Below are 19244 nucleotides of genomic sequence, written 5' to 3'. Positions count from 1 at the left end.
AAGAAGGCAAATAGTACGTTGGCCTTCATAGTGAAAGGATGTGAGTACAGGAGCAAGGATGTCTTGCTGCAATTCTAAAAGGCCTTGGTGAGACCACATCTGGAGTTTTATGTGCAGTTTTGGTCACCCTATCAGAGGATGGATGTTCTTGTTATGGAGGGAGTGCAATGAAGGTTCACCAGACTGATTCCTGGGATGGCAGGACTGGCATATGAAGAGAGATTGGGTCGATTAGGCTTGTATTCGCTAGAGTTTAGAAAAATGAGAGGGGATCTCATAGAAACCTACAACATTTTTATTTTATTTTTATTTAGAGATATAACACTGAAACAGGCCCTTCAGCCCACCGAGTCTGTGCCGACCATCAACCACCATTTATACTAATCCTACACTAATCCCATATTCCTACCATATCCCCACCCGTCCCTATATTCCCCTACCACCTACCTATACTAGGGGCAATTTATAATGGCCAATTTACCTATCAACCTGCAAGTCTTTGGTGGTGGGAGGAAACCGGAGCACCCGGCGAAAACCCACGCAGACACAGGGAGAACTTGCAAACTCCGCACAGGCAGTACCCAGAATTGAACCCGGGTCGCTGGAGCTGTGAGGCTGTGGTGCTAACCACTGCGCCGCCCTGACATGACCAGACAGACTAGATGCAGGAAGGATGTTCCCGATGGCGGGGGAGTCCAGGACGAGGGGTCACAATCTCAGGATAAGGGGTAAGCCATTTAGGACTGAGATGAGGAGGGATTTCTTCACCCAGAAAGTGGCGAACCTGTGGAATTCTCTACCACAGAAAGCAGTTGAGGCCAAATCATTAAATATATTCAAGAAAGAGTTAGGTATAGATCTTAGGGCTAAAGAAATCAAGGGGAGAAAACGGCAACAGGGTACTGAGTTTGGACAATCAGCCATGATCGTATTGAATGGCGCTGCAGGCTCGATGGGCCGAATGGCCTACTCCTGCTCCTATTTCCTATGTTTTTATGTTTCTATATAAGTAACACCTCATTATTTCTCAGAAATATCCCAAAGTGCTTCATGTAAAATGAATCTCAGTACAGCAACTCAAGTAAGCAAATGTCGCACCCATTTTGCGCATAGGAAGATCCTAGAATCAGCAACGAGACGAATTACCAATTAATGCGCTTTTGGTAGAGGGAGAAATGTTGGCCAGGACACCAGCAGAATTTGGTGCTCTTCTTCAAACAATGCCATGGGATGTTTATTGTGCATGTGAACAGTCAGATGAGACTTCTATATAACAGCTCATTAAAAGAATGCCATCAGTAATAACATAACACGCCATTAGTACTACTCTGGAGCGTCACTTTAGATTGAGCTTAGTGTGGGGCTCAAAGCCACAACTTTCAGACCCACTGATGACAGTACTACCAACTGAGTCAAGCCCACTCCTTTAATGGGGAATTCTTCCAGTTAGGAAAAAAAATTGTTTCCTTCTAAGACCAGTGCAAACCGAAAGATATTTCAAAGCCAATAATGTAGATAGCCAGATAATTTTGCACTGTTTAATGTAATAGATTTATTCTAATAGACACAATTCTGAATCACAATCTTTAAAAGGTGGTGGAAGCAGATTCAATAGTAGTTTACATAAGGGAATTAGATCTGTACTTGATGAGGAAAAAAAATGTAGATCTATGAGGAAAGAGGGAAGTAGGACAAATTGGATACTTATTTCAAAGGCCGGCACAAGCATAATGACCTTCTACTCTGCAAGATTCTATGATTTTGTACTTTTATGAACAAGGTACAGCATTGTGGAAAAAAGCACAGTACATAATACCACCCAATTTCACCATCAAGAAAATGTCACTGTGGGGAATTGCATGCAAGACTGGCCCATGAAAAACATTAGCATACAGCTTGTTTTAAGAGCTGAGTTTTTAAAAAATTCGTTTGTGGGATGTGGGCGTCACTGGTTAGGCCAGCATTTATTGCCCATGATAAGGTGGTGGTGAGTTGCCTTCTTGATCCGCTGCAGTCCATGGGGTGTAGGTACACCAACAGTGCTGTTAGGAAGGGAGTTTCAGTATTTTGACCCAGTGACGATGAAGGAACAGCGATATAGTTTCAAGTCTGGATGGTGTGAGGCTTGGAGAGGAACTTGCAGGTGCTGGTGCTCCCATGCATCTGCTGCCCTTGTCCTTCCAGGTGGTAGAGGTCACGGGTTTGGAAGATGCTGTTGAAGGAACCTTGGTGAGTTCCTGCAGTGCAAACATAGTGCAAACTGCTGCCACTGTGCATCAGTGGTGGAGGCAGTGAATGTTGAAGGTGGTGAATGGGGTGCCAATCAAGCGGGCTAATTTGGCCTGGATGGTGTAGAGCTACTTGAGTGTTGTTGGAGCTGCGGACATCCAGTGGAGAGTATGCCTTCACACTCCTGACTTGTGTCTTGTAGATGGTGGACAGGCATTGGGAAGTCAGGAGGTGAGTTACTCACTGCAGAATTCCGAGCCTCTGACCTGCTCTTGTAGCCACAGCATTTATCCGGCTGGTCCATTTCAGTTTCTGGTCAATGGTGAACCCCCAGGATGTTGATAGTGGGGGATTCAGTGATGATAATGCCATTGAATGTCAAAGGGAGATGATTAGATTCTCTCTTGTTTAAGATGGTCATTGCCTGGCATTTGTGTGGGGTGAATGTTATTTGCCACTGATCAGCTCAAGCCTGGATGTTGTCCAGGTCTTGCTGCATTTTTATACAGAATGCTTCAGTATCTGAGGAGTCACGAATGGTGCTGAACATTGTGCAACCATCAGCGAACATCCCCACTTCTGACCTTATGATTGAAGGAAGGTCATTGATGAAGCAGCTGAAGATGGTTGGGCCGAGGACACTACCCTGAGGAACTCCTGCAGTGATGTCTTGGGATTGAGATGATTGACCTCCAACAACCACAACAATCTTCCTTTGTGCTAGGTAGGACTCCAACCAGTGGAGAATTTTCCCCCCGATTACCATTGACTCCAGTTTTGCCAGGGCTCCTTGATGCCATACTCAGTCACTCTCACCTCACATCTGGCGTTCAGCTCTTTTGTCCATGTTTGGACCAAGGCTGTAACGAGGTCAGGAGCTGAGTGGCCCTGGCGGAACCCAAACTGAGCGTCAGTGAGCAGGTTATTGCTGAGCAAGTGCCGCTTGATTACACTGTCGACGACCCCTTCCATCACTTTGCTGATGACTGTTAGGGCGTTAAATGGCCAGGTTGGATTTGTCCTGCTTTTTGTGCACAGGACATGCCTGGGCAATTTTCCACATTGCTGGGTAGATGCCAGTGTTGTAACTGGACTGGAACAGCTTGGCTAGGGGCGCAGCTAGTTCCGGAGCACAAGTCTTCAGTGCTATCGCTGGAATGTTGTCAGGGCCCATTGCCTTTGCAGTATCTAGTGCCTCAGCCATTTCTTGATATCATGTGGTGAATCAGATTGGCATCTGTGATTCTGGGAACCTCAGGAAGAGGCCGCGATGGATCATCCAATCAGCACTTCTGGCTGAAGATGGATGCAAATGCTTCAGCCTTGTCTTTTGCACTGATGTGCTGGGCTCCTCCATCATTGATGATGATGTTTGTGGAGTCACCTCCTCCTGTCAGTTGTTTAATTGTCCACCACCATTCACGACTGGATGTGGCAGGACTGCAGAGCTTAGATCAGTCCATTGGTTGTGGGGTTAATCACAGCACAACTTGGACCAATGGAATTTTGACCATCTCAGCACAGGAAGTATCTCCAACAGTAACTTAGTATCCATGACTATGACAACATTCCTAAATTAGAAAAAATACATCCTCAAAAATTGGATGATGCGTCAACATCGATGAAATGTAACCATTACCATACAATCGTAGAATGGTACAGCACAGAAGGAGGCTATTCAGCCCATCATTTCTGTACCAGTTCTTTGAAAGAGCTAACCAATTAGTCCCTCTCCCCTGTTCTTTCCCATAGCCCTCCGAATGTTATTATTGAATTTGCTCATGTTACTCTTTCAGATCATATTCCAGATCACAGCAACTCACTGTGTAAATTTTTTTTCATGCTGTCTTTGGTTCTTTATTAATTAACTTGTATCTGTGCCTTCTAGTTACCAACCCTTCTCCCACTGGAAACATTTTCTCCTTATTTACTTTATAAAAAGCCCTTCATGATTTTCATCACCTCTATCAAATCTATCTGTGATCGAAACCACCCCAGTTTCTCCAGTGTCTGCAAATAACTGAAGCCCCTCATCCCTGGTATCATTCTAGTAAATCTCCTCTGTATCCTCTTAAGGTCTTGAGATCCTAAAGTGTGGTACCCAGAAGTGGAGACAATACTCCAATGGGGCCTTACCAGTGTTTTAGAACAGTTTAGCATTAAAGTAAATATTTGTCCAGCTCAACTGCAATTTTAATTCTCAGAAAGATCTCCATCGATGTAAAAATACTAACCTGAAAACCAGCAGCAACATTCTCTGTTTTGACTTTTTTTGACAGCGTTCCTTCTTCTTTATGCATTTGAAAATAAAACCGCACCTTGTTGGCATGTTTTCTGCTCTTTAAAACAAAAAGCACAGGAAGCAAGTTTAAAACTATTTTCAATTACTTTTAACCACAAAGAAGCAGTCATGAGCTAAGGGGCAACAGTGAGGCAAGGACAGAGGGAAGCAGAGGGGAGAAGGTTACAATAGGGCAATACATGGGTGCAGTTTCCTTTTGTTTTCGCTACATTTGCACTCTTATTCCAGGGCAATTAGCAAAACCAGTGCAAAAGTTCAGGTAATTTTAAACATGAGTCATGCTCAAAAACACTCACGTTCATGTTATTCACTGGTTCAAGATTCAATTCATCCACTTCAGATCCAGCCCACAAAACTGGCCAAATCCCCAGATCGAAACTGCAAGATCCAACCTTTTGTGCTGTTTCAGGAAGACTCTTCAAAGAACTAAGAACAAAGAACAGTACAGCACAGGAACAGGCCATTCGGCGCTCCAAGCCTGCGCCGATCTTGATGCCTGCCTAAACTAACACCTTCTGCACTTCCGGAGCCCATATCCCTCTATTCCCTTCCCATTCATGTATTTGTCAAGATGTCTCTTAAACATCGCTATCGTATCTGCTTCCACCACCTCCCCTGGCAGCACGTTCCAGGCACTCACCACCCTCTGTGTAAAAAAAACGTGCCTCGGACATCCCCTCTAAACTTTGCCCCTCGCACCTTGAACCTATGTCCCCTAGTAATTGACTCTTCCACCCTGGGAAAAAGCTTCTGACTATCCACTCTGTCCATGCCGCTCATAACTTTGTAAACCTCTATCATGTCGCCCCTCCACCTCCGTCGTTCCAGTGAAAACAATCCGAGTTTTTCCAACCTCTCCTCACAGCTAATGCCCTCCAGACCAGGCAACATCCTGGTAAACCTCCTCTGTACCCTCTCCAAAGCCTCCACTGTCTTCTGGTAGTGTGGCGACCAGAATTGCACGCAATATTCTCAGTGTGGCCTAACTAAGGTTCTGTACAGCTGCAACATGACTTGCCAATTTCTATACTCTATGCTCCGACCGATGAAGACAAGCATGCCGTATGCCTTCTTGACTACCTTATCCACCTGCGTTGCCACTTTCACTGACCTGTGGACCCGTACGCCCAGATCTCTCTGCCTGTCAATACTGGTAAGGGTTCTGCCATTTACTGTACACTTCCCACCTGCATTAGACCTTCCAAAATGCATTACCTCACATTTGTCCGGATTAAACTCCATCTGCCATTTCTCCGCCCAAGTCTCCAACCGATCTATATCCTGCTGTATCCTCTGACAATCCTCATCATTATCCGCAACTCCACCAAATTTTGTGTCGTCCGCAAACTTACTAATCAGACCAGCTACATATTCCTCCAAATCATTTATATATACTACAAAGAGCAAAGGTCCCAGCACTGATCCCTGCGGAACACCACTAGTCACATTCCTCCATTCAGAAAAACACAGAAAAAGCACAGTGGCGCAGTGGTTAGCACCGCAGCCTCACAGCTCCAGGGACCCGGGTTCGATTCTGGGTACTGCCTGTGCGGAGTTTGCTAGTTCTCCCTGTGTCTGCGTGGGTTTCCTCCGGGTGCTCCGGTTTCCTCCCACATGCCAAAGACTTGCAGGTTGATAGGTTAATTGGCCATTATAAATTGCCCCTAGTATAGGTAGGTGGTAGGGAAATATATAGGGACAGGTGGGGATGTGATAGGAATATGGGATTAGTGTAGGATTAGTATAAATGGGTGGTTGATGGTCGGCACAGACTCGGTGGGCCGAAGGGCCTGTTTCAGTGCTGTATCTCTAAACTAAACTAAACTAAACCCATCCACTGATACCCTCTGTCTTCTATGGCTGAGCCAGTTCTGTATCCATCTTGCCAGCTCACCTCTGATCCCGTGTGACTTCACCTTTTGTATCAGTCTGCCATGCGGGACCTTGTCAAAGGTTTTACTAAAGTCCACATAGATAACATCCACTGCCCTTCCTTCATCAATCATCTTTGTCACTTCCTCAAAAAACTCAACCAAATTAGTAAGACACGACCTCCCCTTCACAAAACCATGCTGTCTCTCACTAATAAGGTCATTTGTTTCCAAATGGAAGTAAATCCTGTCCCGAATAATCCTGTCTAATAGTTTCCCTACCACTGACGTAAGGCTCACCGGCCTATAATTTCCTGGATTATCCTTGCCACCTTTCTTAAACAAAGGCACAACATTGACTATTCTCCAGTCCCCTGGAACCTCACCTGTAGCCAATGAGGATGCAAAGATTTCTGTCAAGGCCCCAGCAATTTCTTCCCTTGCCTCCCTCAGTATTCTGGGGTAGATCCCATCAGCCCCTGGGGACTTATCTACCTTAATGCTTTGCAAGACACCCAACACCTCCTCCTTTTTGATAATGAGATGACTGAGACTATCTGCACTCCCTTCCCTAGACTCATCATCCACCAAGTCCTTCTCTTTGGTGAATACTGAGGTAAAGTACTCATTTACCACCTCGCCCATTTCCTCTGGCCCCACACATAGATTCCCATCTCTGTCCTTGAGTGGGCCAACCCTTTCCCTGGTTACCCTCTTCCTCTTTATATATGTATAAAAAGTCTTGGGATTTTCCTTAATCCTGTTTGCCAATGACTTTTCATGACCCCTTTTAGCCCTCCTAACTCCTCGCTTAAGTTCCTTCCTACTGTCTTTATGTTCCTCAAGTGCTTCATCTGTTCCTAGCCTTCCAGCCCTTACAAATGCTTCCTTTTTCTTTTTGACGAGGCTCACAATATCCTGCGTTATCCAAGCTTCCTGAAACTTGCCAAACTTGTCTTTCTTCCTCACAGGAACATGCTGGTCCTGGATTCTAATCAGCTGACGTTTGAAAGACTCCCACATGTCAGATGTTGATTTATCCCTCAAACAGCCGCACCCAATCTAAATTCTTCAGTTCCTGCCTAATATTGTTATAATTAGCCTTCCCCCAATTTAGCACCTTCAACTGAGGACTACTCTTATCCTTATCCACAAGTACCTTAAAACTTATGGAATTATGGTCACTGTTCCCAAAATGCTCCCCCACTGAAACTTCGACCACCTCGCCGGGCTCATTCCCCAACACCAGATCCAGAATGGCCCCATCCCTAGTTGGACTATCTGCATACTGTTTCAAGAAGCCCTCCTGGATGCTCCTCACAAACTCTGCCCCATCCAAGCTCCTAGCACTAAGTGAGTCCTAGTCAATATAGGGGGTTAAAATCACCCACCACTACAACCCTGTTACCTTTACATCTTTCCAAAATCTGTCTACATATCTGCTCCTCTACCTCCCGCTGGCTGTTGGGAGGCCTGTAGTAAACCCCCAACATCGTGACTGCACCCTTCCTATTCCGGAGCTCCACCCATATTGCCTCGCTGCATGACCCCTCTGAGCTGTCCTCCCGCAGTACAGCTGTGATATTCTCCTTAACAAGTAATGCAACTCCCCCACCCCTTTTACATCCCCCTCTATCCCGCCTGAAGCTTCTAAAGCCTGGAACATTTAGCTGCCAATCCTACCCTTCCCTCAACCAAGTCTCTGTAATAGCAACAACATCATAGTTCCAAGTACTAATCCAAGCTCTAAGTTCATCTGCCTTACCTGTTATACTTCTCGCATTGAAACAAATGCACTTCAGACCACCAGTCCCGCTGTGCTCAGCAACATCTCCCTGCCTGCTCTTCCTCTTAGTCCTACTGGCCTTATTTACTATGTCCTCCTCATTTATTTCACTCGCTGTCCTACTGCTCTGGTTCCCACCCCCCTGCCACACTAGTTTAAACCCTCCCGAGTGACGCTAGCAAATCTTGCAGCCAGGACATTAGTGCCCCTCCAGTTTAGATGCAACCCGTCCTTCTTGTACAGGTCCCATCTGTCCCTGAAGAGATCCCAATGGTCCAGATATCTGAAACCCTCCCTTCAGCACCAGCAGCTCAGCCACGTGTTTAGCTGCACAATCTTCCTATTTCTAGCCTCACTGGCACGTGGCACAGGGAGTAATCCAGAGATTACAACCCTAGAGGTCCTGTTTTTTTAACTTACTACCTAACTCCCTAAACTCCCCCTTCAGATTGCGCTCATTTCCTTAGGTGCACAGGCACCATTAGGGACTTTTCAAATGATTGTTCACATCAAAAAAATAATTTATTTATTCAGAAATTGACTAGTGTGTTCCAATGAAACTAGTTCAGTATAGTTTTTAAAAGTTATTTTTAGTGATTTTAAATCAGGTTGTTCACAGGTGGAAGACTGGACAAGCTTATTAAAAATGCTTATTTTTGTAGATAAACCCATTTTCATCTGTATTAATAAAACGACACCAGGATACCCACTCTTAAATACAAAGAATACTTTTTAATGGAAAGAAAAATAAGCTATTACATTCTATTGTGCTGGTTCATGGAAATATATAAATGAATCTTAGCAGAAACCTGAACTGTAACCTAACCTGAGCAACTTCAAGTGTATTTTGGGCACAAACTCCTGATTCTGCCCAAAGCGGAAACTCTACACCATAGACTTTAACTGCTATTTTACCTTCTGGTTAAGTGTTCAGCATATACATTGCATGACAGGGAGAGGACGTTTTTGCAACACTACAACTGAAGTATACTTCATCAGATCACAATGAAAAAGAAATCATTTTTCAGGTCGATAGCATCTAAATTACACAGAGAACAGATAATGGTTGAGCACCTGTCTGTGACACCCGAGCAGTGTTTGGAGAATGTCAAGTTACAACAGCAAGGCTTGATTAAATGGAGCATCGATTTAAACTGAGAGTTGCCGATGACCAGGGAGGCATTTTACAAAATGAGATTATGAATATAATGAGGTTTTCAAAAGTTCCTTCAACTATTTTGGTGTTCTCGTGATTAAACAAAATAATTATTGCACATAAGGCGCAATATGGTGTTTATGTACGTTTATTATTGAACGCCTAGAAGCTACCTCATAATGTGTGGTCCTTTGGACTTCTGAGATCAACATGGCACAGCAAACCCTGCAGTAGTTATCCAGGAAAAGGTCGCTGTCATTGTGACCTCCCATTTGGTCTGAAAAAAAGTATTCAAAATATCATTTCGAAATCAATAAAAGTCTATTTACGTACAGTCCACCCCTGCCAATTCAAAGTCTATTCTTTGCAATAGAGAAAATACTTAAATTATCCCATAATTGAAGTTAAACAATTCAAATAACACAGCAAAATGGGAATTTAGTTCTATAAAATGACTTTGAATTTGGAGCAGACTGTTCACTCAGAGGCACTGCCAAAAATTACTGATCTGACAAGAATTTTTTTTGATTAAATATGCAAACAGATTTCATACAAAATCAGTATGGCAGCTATGGCTCACTGAGGTTTAAGAGTACATTCCGAGAATTAAAGTTTTTCACTTTCTGGACATTAGGCAGTGAATAGTGTACAGAAATCAGGACAGAAAGCGTTGGAAATAAAAGTCAGCTGGAACTCCATCCCAACGATTCCCAGGTCTGATTAAATGTTCCACTTGAAACATCAAGCTGGTGTTACTCCTTCAAATGTATTTCGAGCATTTTCGGCTTTTATTTCAGATTTCAATAATTATGCCGTTTCTTTTTCTTTACAAATAAAGTGTGCAGTTTTTTAGAAATTAGAAAATGAATAAAGTAACTTGCAAATCCGCCTATCTTTATTTAAAGTTTGCTTTCCCCATCTTACATAGAACTTACAGCACAGAAGCAGGCCATTCAGCCCAGCTTGTCTATGCTGGTGTTTATACTTCACCTCCTCCTACCCAACTTCATGTAACCATATCTGGATATCCTTCTATTCCTTTCTCTGTCATGTAGTCACCTAGCTGGCTCTGAAATGCATCTATGCTATTCAATTCAACCACTCCATTTAGTTTCACAGTCCAAACACTCTCAGTAAAGAAGTTTCTCCTGAATCCCTTTTTGGATTTAGCAGTGACTATCTTATATTTATGCCCCCTAATTGCGTTCTTTACCTGCAAACATCTTTACATCTAAATTATTAAACCTTTCATAATCTTACAGACCTCTATCAGGTCAGGTCCTCAGCCTTCTCTTTTCCAGGGAAAACAGCCCCAGCCTTGTTCAGTCTTTCTTAATACTTATACACTCTCAGTTCTGGTATCATTTTTGCACCTTCTTCAGCGCCTCTATATATTTTGTGCAATCTCACACATTTCTAATGGTCTGAGGTGCAGCTCTTGCCAGATACAAAACTAAGTTTTGGCTTCCTATTATTCTGAAGGCTCACCACCACCTGTTAAAATGAACGATAGCTAACAGAGAGCAATATTATGAGAATCTAGTCAAAGCGTGCAGATTGCACCACTTTCAGGATTTATATAAAGATCACCTGAATCCCAGATTGGGTTGTAGAACTTTATCCATATTACAATGCATTATACGAATACGGAGAATGCATTTAAAAGGCATTACCAGCTACTGACCGCTAACAGGAAAGAAGGAAGGAAATCCATCCACCGCAACTATAACTCAACAAGTAAGTCCAGTCGCGACGGGAAAGGGGTGAAAACGGCAGGTGCAAGATGGCACTGGCAGCCACAGTTCCAATCCTGCATGCAGGCGGCTCAGGATATTGTTCGTTTTGATGATGACCTAGAGAGGACATCATGACCCGGTAGCCCCTGAGCGACCAGGAAGCATTTTTGAAGGACAGCACTGCTTGCTCCTGAATTGGAGGTGGGGCCTAGACAAGGTAGCCTAAACAAATGCTCGTCTCCCTACTACCCAGCTGGCTTGCCGTGGTCAATGGGCATCACTTAATGTGGTCAAACTACTACAGAGGAGGAAACGCGAACTCCTAACCTCGCTTCAAAGGTTGGAAAAGAAAAAAAATTCTGAAACTCGCCTGCTGGAACATGAGAACAATGCTCAACTCTGGTGACAACAGCTGCCCCCAAAGTCGCTCAGCCCTGGTGGTCCATGAACTAGCCAGACTAGGCATTGATATAGATATTGATTGGCCCTGAGTGAGGTCTGCTTCCCAGAGCAAGGCAGCCTAACAGAACACAATGCTGTTCTGTTCACCCTCTATTGGTCAGGTAGACCTCAAGGTGAACAACGCTTCTTCAGTATCAGCCCCATGGTGAAGACGACTATCACCACTAAACTTTCAAACCTGCCAATTGGGCACTCTGAACACATCATGTCCCTGCACTTGCCCCTCCAAGACCAGCAGCATGCAACCCTTATCAGTGTTTACGCCCAACTCTGAAGGCTACCCCAGCTGACAAAGATAAGTTCTACACAAATCTCCGTGAACTCATCCAGAATGCTCCTCCCAAGAAGAAAATTGTTGTCCTTGGCAATTTCAGTGCCACAGTGGGCCTTGACAGCCCCGCATGGAAGGGAGTGCTCGGAAACCATGGAGTTGGAAACTGTAATGAAAACGGAAAAAAACTCTTGGAATGCTGTGCAGAAAAGCAGCTGTCCATAACAAACACCTTCTTTCAACAAAAAGATTGCTTCAAGTCCACATGGATGCATCCCCGCTCTAAACACTGGCACCTGATAGATTACATCTTGGTGCACCAGTGTGACCTAAAGGACGTTCTGCATACTAGAGTCATGTCCAGTGCTGACGGTCATGCAGACCACTGGCTCGTTTGTTCAAAGCTGAACTTCGACTTCAAGCCTAAGCCCAAGAACAGGCCTAGAGACAACCCATCAAAGAAATTTCGAGTCAGGAACCTGAAAACCTCATCTTGCAGAGATAGATATCAAGCAACCTTACAGACTAAACTGGAACATCCTGATCTCACTGCTGATTCCACTCTAGAAGAACTCTGGGAACACATCATAGCTGCAGTACTGGATACTTACAAGAATAGGGACTGGTTTGATGAAAATGACAAGGAAATTCAAGTTCCGTTAAAAATAAAAAGGTCAGCTCACCAGGCTCACCTGGCTCAGCCAACAGCCAAGAGAAAAAGACAGCCTACCATCAAGCATTCAGCACACTTCAATGTAAACTGAGGAACTTCCAAAATGACTGGTGGATTGTACTTGTGGAAAAAACTCCACTGGGCGGCGCAGTGGTTAGGACCGCAGCCTCACAGCTCCAGCGACCCGGGTTCAATTCAGGGTACTGCCTGTGTGGAGTTTGCAAGTTCTCCCTGTGTCTGCGTGGGTTTCCTCCGGGTGCTCCGGTTTCCTCCCACAGCCAAAAGACTTGCACGTTGATAGGTAAATTGGCCATTATAAATTGCCCCTAGTATAGGTAGGGGAATATAGGGACAGGGGAGGATGTGGTAGGAATATGGGATTAGTGTAGGATTAGTGTTAATGGTCGGCACAGACTCGGTGGGCCGAAGGGCCTGTTTCAGTGCTGTATCTCTAAATCAAAAAAAAAAATGTACACCGATACTGGCGACATAAGAAGTTTCTACGAAGCAGTACAATATGTCTATGGACCAGCATATCAAACCCAAAACCCCTTGAAGGAGGGCTGACGACAAGACCCTAGATATCGACAAGGAGTCAGTCCTGGATTGCTGGTCGGAGCACTTTGAAACTCTCTTCAGCGCCAAGTGCACAGTGCATGATACTGCCATCGGTCACATCCAACAACAGCCTGTCAAAGAAGAACTGGATGAGAGCCCAACTCTGGAGGAAACTGTGACCACCATCGACAATCTACATCTACATCAACATCTACAAATGTGAGTGGAGCAAACACAGCTCCAGAGCACAGACTAAACTCAAACTGTACAAAGCCATAGTTCTCACCACCCTTCTGTATGGCGCCCAGTCATGGGTCCTATACCACTGTCATGTACGCCTTCTAGAACACTTCCATCAACGCTGCCTCCGCAGCATCCTCAAGATCCGCTGGCAGGATCGCATCTCAAACATTGAAGTCCTGGAAACAGCCAACATCACCAGCATCGAGGCCATCCTCCTGCAAAGCCAACTGCGTTGGGCTGGTCATGTTACCCGGATGGACGACAATTGCCTGCCCAAGATCGTGTTGTATGGGAATCTGACCATAAGTAAAAGGAACAGAGGGGCCCCATGCAAGCATTTCACGGACTCCCTGAAGAAGACCCTCTCTCTGTGCCACATCGACCATCGCCAGTGGGAAGCGCAGACCATAGATCGTGATGCTTGGAGATGCTACATCAGAAAGGCTACAGATACCTTTGAGACTGAGCGAAGAACCAGCATGAAAGAGAAAAGGAGAAAGACAGATCCAATTGCCCCCAGCAGCAACTACACCTTCACTTGTACCAGCTGTGGGAGAATCTGCCGGTCACAGATAGGCCTGACTGGGCACCAGCAGGCCTGCAACTGATGACTACCACTTTCCCAAAATTTGCGTCCGTGAAGAAATGCCAAGAGAATGTACAAGCATCAGCACATAGGCTATACTGCCATCTATAATACTATACCAATAAAAAAACACAGCAAAATCAAGAAACCTCTATTGCTGCATATCATAAAGATCACAATGTTTCCATTCTGTCAGGCAAACCCCTCATCTGCCAAGATTGAGGCACACAGAGTTTCGCCACATGAACATCAAAACTTAAAAATTGCAAGTTCCTGACTGGAAAGACATTTGCATAGTAACAGACTGTGTTGAAACAATGGGGACCCGGTAGTTAATTCCCCAATACACAGAAGTGGTCAAACCAGTTTTAGCCACATGACTAACTGGCTGTTGCAGAGGTTGAACTGAGAGTTTTACATAGGAGAAAACAGTACTTGAGATCAGAAAGCTCCTGGCTCCTGGTTTGAGAAGACCTCTCCTCTCCTGCCTGCTCATCTCTCAAGGAACTGAAACTATCGAAGACACGTAAACTCACAGAGATAAAAATCGCCTACGTGAACAAGGTTTATGAAGAATACTAGGCCCCAACGAAACTAGGTCCCATATCTTCAATCAAGGACTACAGCGAGCTCGAGAAACAGTAACAAGAGATTACCTCAAACTGTTCTATTTATCTTTTCCTCTGCTCTTTTCTGTCCCTATTTGCATGTGTGTATTGTGTGTGCATGCTAGCACAGGCACGCTGTGTATCCATAGGCGTTAACCTAAAGGTTTAAGGTTTAATAAATTTCATCTTTCTTCTTTAAACCAAAGAAAGCCTGTTTGTGCTCATTTCCTTCCCTTATAATTGGTGAGTTGTGAACAAGGATTCACAAAGGGGGAGCTCAAAACACAGAATGTGTTTAAATTAAACCCTGTTACAATAGGACCAGGTGAAGATAGTAACAGACCCCTAGACACCTATCGGACCTTGTCGTAACAATTCAAAGTTCACACTCATATTTTATGGTATCCTCCTTAACCCCTCAGATGTCTCACTGCCCCGAAACACACCGGATCTCCCAGAAACCATTCCCAGAAATCAATACTTATCTGATGACCCACAAATGCCAAAATCTGTTACAAATTATCATAGACCAGTACATAAACCAGATAAATATCACCCTAAAAGCACTAACACGTGCATTTTGTTTAAACATATATTTGCACTCATTAAAACTCCAGTGACTTGAGCACTGGGGGTACTACATTCCAGTGTAATAGTAAGCAATTCCTGCACTGTTGGAGGTGCCATTTTTCGATGAGACATTAAACCGATGCCTCATTTCCACCCCCCACCCCCCCACTCCTCTCAATCCCAGGGCATCATTTCAAAGAAGAGCAGGGGAATTCTCCCTGGCGACTTGGACAATAATTATCTCTCAACCAACATCACTAAAAAAAAAACAGATTATCTGGCCACTATCACATTGTTGCTCATGGGAGCTTGCTGTGCGCAATTAGCTGTCATGTTTCCTACATAACAACATAGACTACACTTCAAAAGTATGTCATTGGCTGTAAAGCACTTTGGGACATCCTGAATGTCGTTGAATGTGCTACATAAATGCAAGTCTTTCTTTCCTTATTTATTATAGTGAAATGTAACAATGCTAAAAGATGAATAAGTGGAAAAGGAGAAAGCCAAGATGACTAATTTTAAAATAGATAATTTGCTTTGTGTGATATATGGTTGATATTTAAAACCAAGTCAGTGCTGTTGCCAAACTCCAAAAACATCAATTACTCTTTAGTGGCAGAATGGGTCAAGAGCCAGTGAAGATCGGGAGTAGGATTGCACGGATCAGACAGAGAGAGTAACATTCTACATGAACAAGTGAAAAACAACTGGATGTGGTGGAGAGTTAGCACCACAGAATGGGCTAAATAGTCGACCAATAATGGCTGCCAAAGGAACCGGACAGTGGCGTTGGAGCAGAACAAGCAGCAGCAAGCTGGAAATAGCAGGCCTGGGGGAGGTACACTGCACTTGGGAGTGACAGAGCGAAAGAGTGTGCGGGAAGATGCAGGGCAGGGTCCCAATCATTACTCGGATGAAAGAGTGAAGGAGCAACAACTTTATAAAAAACTAACCAACAGCTGAAGGGAGAGATCTGCTCCTTCCAGTTCACATGGACCAACTGAGGTGGTTGTAGGAGCTGTTCCTAACTGTCAGGCAATGGACTTGATTCACACGATGCCTGAAGTTTACTGGAGATTAAACCTGATTTTCTGAAATCAGTGAGGCTTGAGTAGGAAGCAGCACTGAGTGGTTTGATGGGGGAGCTGGATTGTAAGCAGGACTGGTTCAGGGTTTTTGTTTTATTTTTATTTTGACCTAGCATCCTTCTTTACATTAACTAATGTTAGAGGCGGGAAGAGGAGAGGAGAGGCAGAGGCATGGGCAAGGACAGGGGGCGGAGTGGGGAAGGGGAGGGGGAGGAGCAAGGATGTATAGGGGCAGGAAGTTGAGGGGAAGGGAGGGGAGGGCTGCAATTGGAGGCTGGAGGGTAAGGAGGAGAGTTGAAGGGAAAAGCAGGGAGGAGAGGGGCAGGGGAAGGAGGGGCAGGGAAAGCTTGGGGTGGGAAGGAGCAGGAGATGGCTGGAGTGGGGAGGGGAAGAGTGGGGAGGGGAGGAGAGGGGTGGGAAACATCCACCTTTAACATAAGCACCTTTTATGTTAACCCACATTCCTCTGTTATAGTCACTTATCCACCTTTCAGTCCTGTTATTCGAGTTCTACTGTTTGTTTCTGGAAGTCATATGAACATCTTTTACTGTCACCAACAAACCTATTTAGAAACACAGAAGTGAATATATTCTTATCAATGAAAAATAAAAGTGAGAATATGGCATTTACACAGCTCTGGGACAAGGTGAGAATAAAATGGCAACTTTTATGTCAATGGATGCTACACTGTGAACCAACTGCAAATATAGTGCCCTCTAATGGCTGAAACTGCAGACTTGCACAGAACATGCAATCTCAGACAATAGTATTTATAAGTTTTGGATGCAGAACTCCACAACATGTGCAAGCCACAGTATTTGGTAAAGGAAGACTTCAACAAAGGATATGAACATTTTCAAATCTGAGTATTGCTGAAAACAGAGACATGTTGTTGAAGCTTTTCATCTTGCACTCATCAGGACAATAACCAATGTAAGGGAAAACAACAACTTATACTGTATGAGAAGAGAGTGCTGATTGGTTGGCAAGTGGAATCTGATCGGTAGAGGCCTTGCCACGGAGAGTGCATCAGTTTACGGTGACTGACAGTTAACTGCCAAGCTTTGTTTGAAATTTAAACCAGGCAGCTTGACTGATTGGTCAAGGCATTGTCCTGAGGAATGAACCAGCGAATGGCTGTCATTTATTTTGTTTAGCTGAAATAGGTGCAATGTTTGTACATATTCTTTCTGTCTGCAAAGAACAGAGCCCTGTGCATTCTCCATGGCAATGTCTCTACCAATCAGAGTCCACTTGCCAACCAATCAGCACTCTCTTCTCATACAGTATAAGTTGTTTTTTTCCTGGACATTGGTTATTCTTGTGGATTGTCCTGATGAGTGCAAGATGAAAAGCTTCAACAACATGTCTCTATTTTCAGAAATACTCAAGTTCTGTACTACCAAACGAATATTTTCAAATTCATTAAACAAATATATTGGAAGTTAAGATATGTTCACTGGCTATCTTTGCATTAACCCTACAACACAATATCTCATGTTTAGAATTTAAAGGTCATTGTTGCAGATGTTACTTGACAGAAAAATTAGGGAGAACTGTGAAAGCTTAAAATGGGTGTTCAACATAATAAGATTAAACCTTTATACACCAATCATTGGAATCTGTCAGCACCTGAAAAAAACTGGGTATGTTTTGGGTGGACTATCGAAATGCTAATCTTTCCTTTTCTCTTTTCAGAGGCTGATAGATTTGCTGTGCGATTCGAATACATTCTGTGTTTAAGGTTTTGTTTTTGTGATGGGCGGCACAGTGGCACAGTGGTTAGCACCGCAGCCTCACAGCTCCAGCGGCCCAGGTTCAGTTCTAGGTACTGCCTGTGTGGAGTTTACAAGTTCTCCCTGTGATCGCGTGGGTTTTCGCCGGATGCTCTGGTTTCCTCCCACAGCCAAAGACTTGCAGGTTGGTAGGTAAATTGGCCATTATAAATTGCCCCTAGTAGGTGGTAGGGGAATATAGGGACAGGTGGGGAAGCGGTAGGGATATGGGATTAGTGTAGGATTAGTATAAATGGGTGGTTGATGGTGGGCCGAAGGGCCTGTTTCAGTGCTGTATCTCTAAATATAAAATATCTGTTATTACTTAAAGCTGTGTACCCTGCATTTAGCTACATGCAAAGATTATCACTTTCTTAATGTTTAATGAGTGGAAGTTGTATCCTGCTTTATACTGCACTTTGCATGTTGACTGGTTGTGAAACTGGCTGAGATCCAATCTCACATGCATAGCATAACTGGCTGGAATCACAGGTGCTGCATCGATGGTGGCAGAAAGTAGATTCAATTGGCTCCGATTCAAACACATACAGAGTGCACTTAGTAGAACTGCGGCATCTTTGATAATCCACTCAGCCTTTCGACGCACTAGCTCAAATACCACACCAGCCTCTTGTGGTAATTGAACTGTTCAAAAATTGAACCTAAGATACCCGTGACTAAAATGGAAGAGAATTACAAGGGTAGTAGAAGCAGATTTAACAGGAACTTTCAAAGAGGAATTGGAAATGTACATCAAAAGGAAAAAAACTGTATGGCTAGAGGAAAAGAGCAGGAGAGTGGGACTAAATGGTAGCTCTTTCAAAGAGCCAGGACAGACACAATGGGCTGAACGGCCTCCCTCTATGTTGTGTGATTCTATACAACTCAGGAAGCTGGAAAACACACATCCAAACTACTAACTTAAAATGTAAATTTTGGATCCAGGAAAGGCTAAATGGCGGTTTCAGGTTTTGGACTCACTTTGTTCCAGACTGCAATCCCCAGATTTTCTCCCCTCTTCCCTCCATTCAAAGGCACTGACTGGTGCTGCTGCATGGTTTCACAAACAGTGTTAACCTTCTGGCACACTGTAAAGTGACCATTCCACACGTGGTCACCAAGACGGTGAGGGTTGGCAGCCTTTTCAGCCTGATTCTATTTTCACCCAAATATGCACAGACACATTTTGCAGCAGGGATCACTGGATAGCAATTCGGAGCAAGAACCCTGGCTGATTTTTCTCTTCCCTCTTCCAGAGGCACTAAGACCTAGTGCTCTAACTGTTGCCTCTGTTAATATCAGCTAAATATGAACTGACTTGGTATC

General features: G+C 44.2%; 1 protein-coding gene across 7 annotated transcripts in view; it reads right to left on the bottom strand.

The window, feature by feature from the left end:
* The window catches only part of LOC137368807 (zinc finger matrin-type protein 1-like), a 233908-nt gene that overhangs the window by 20165 nt on the left and 194499 nt on the right, over positions 1-19244 (bottom strand). For all 7 annotated transcript variants that reach the window (XM_068029041.1, XM_068029033.1, XM_068029027.1 and 4 more), the window contains 2 exons: positions 9518-9621; positions 4464-4568 (listed from right to left, as the gene is read on the bottom strand). In XM_068029041.1, coding sequence (XP_067885142.1) covers positions 4464-4568; positions 9518-9616 — 204 coding nt within the window. In that variant the 5' untranslated portion in view covers positions 9617-9621. The remainder of the gene's footprint in view (positions 1-4463; positions 4569-9517; positions 9622-19244) is intronic.

The sequence above is a fragment of the Heterodontus francisci genome, chromosome 1 (assembly GCF_036365525.1).
Source record: "Heterodontus francisci isolate sHetFra1 chromosome 1, sHetFra1.hap1, whole genome shotgun sequence".
Taxonomy (NCBI): Eukaryota; Metazoa; Chordata; class Chondrichthyes; order Heterodontiformes; family Heterodontidae; genus Heterodontus; species Heterodontus francisci.
The sequence above is the reverse complement of the archived record's forward strand: the minus strand, read 5'-3'. Positions and strand labels throughout refer to the sequence as shown.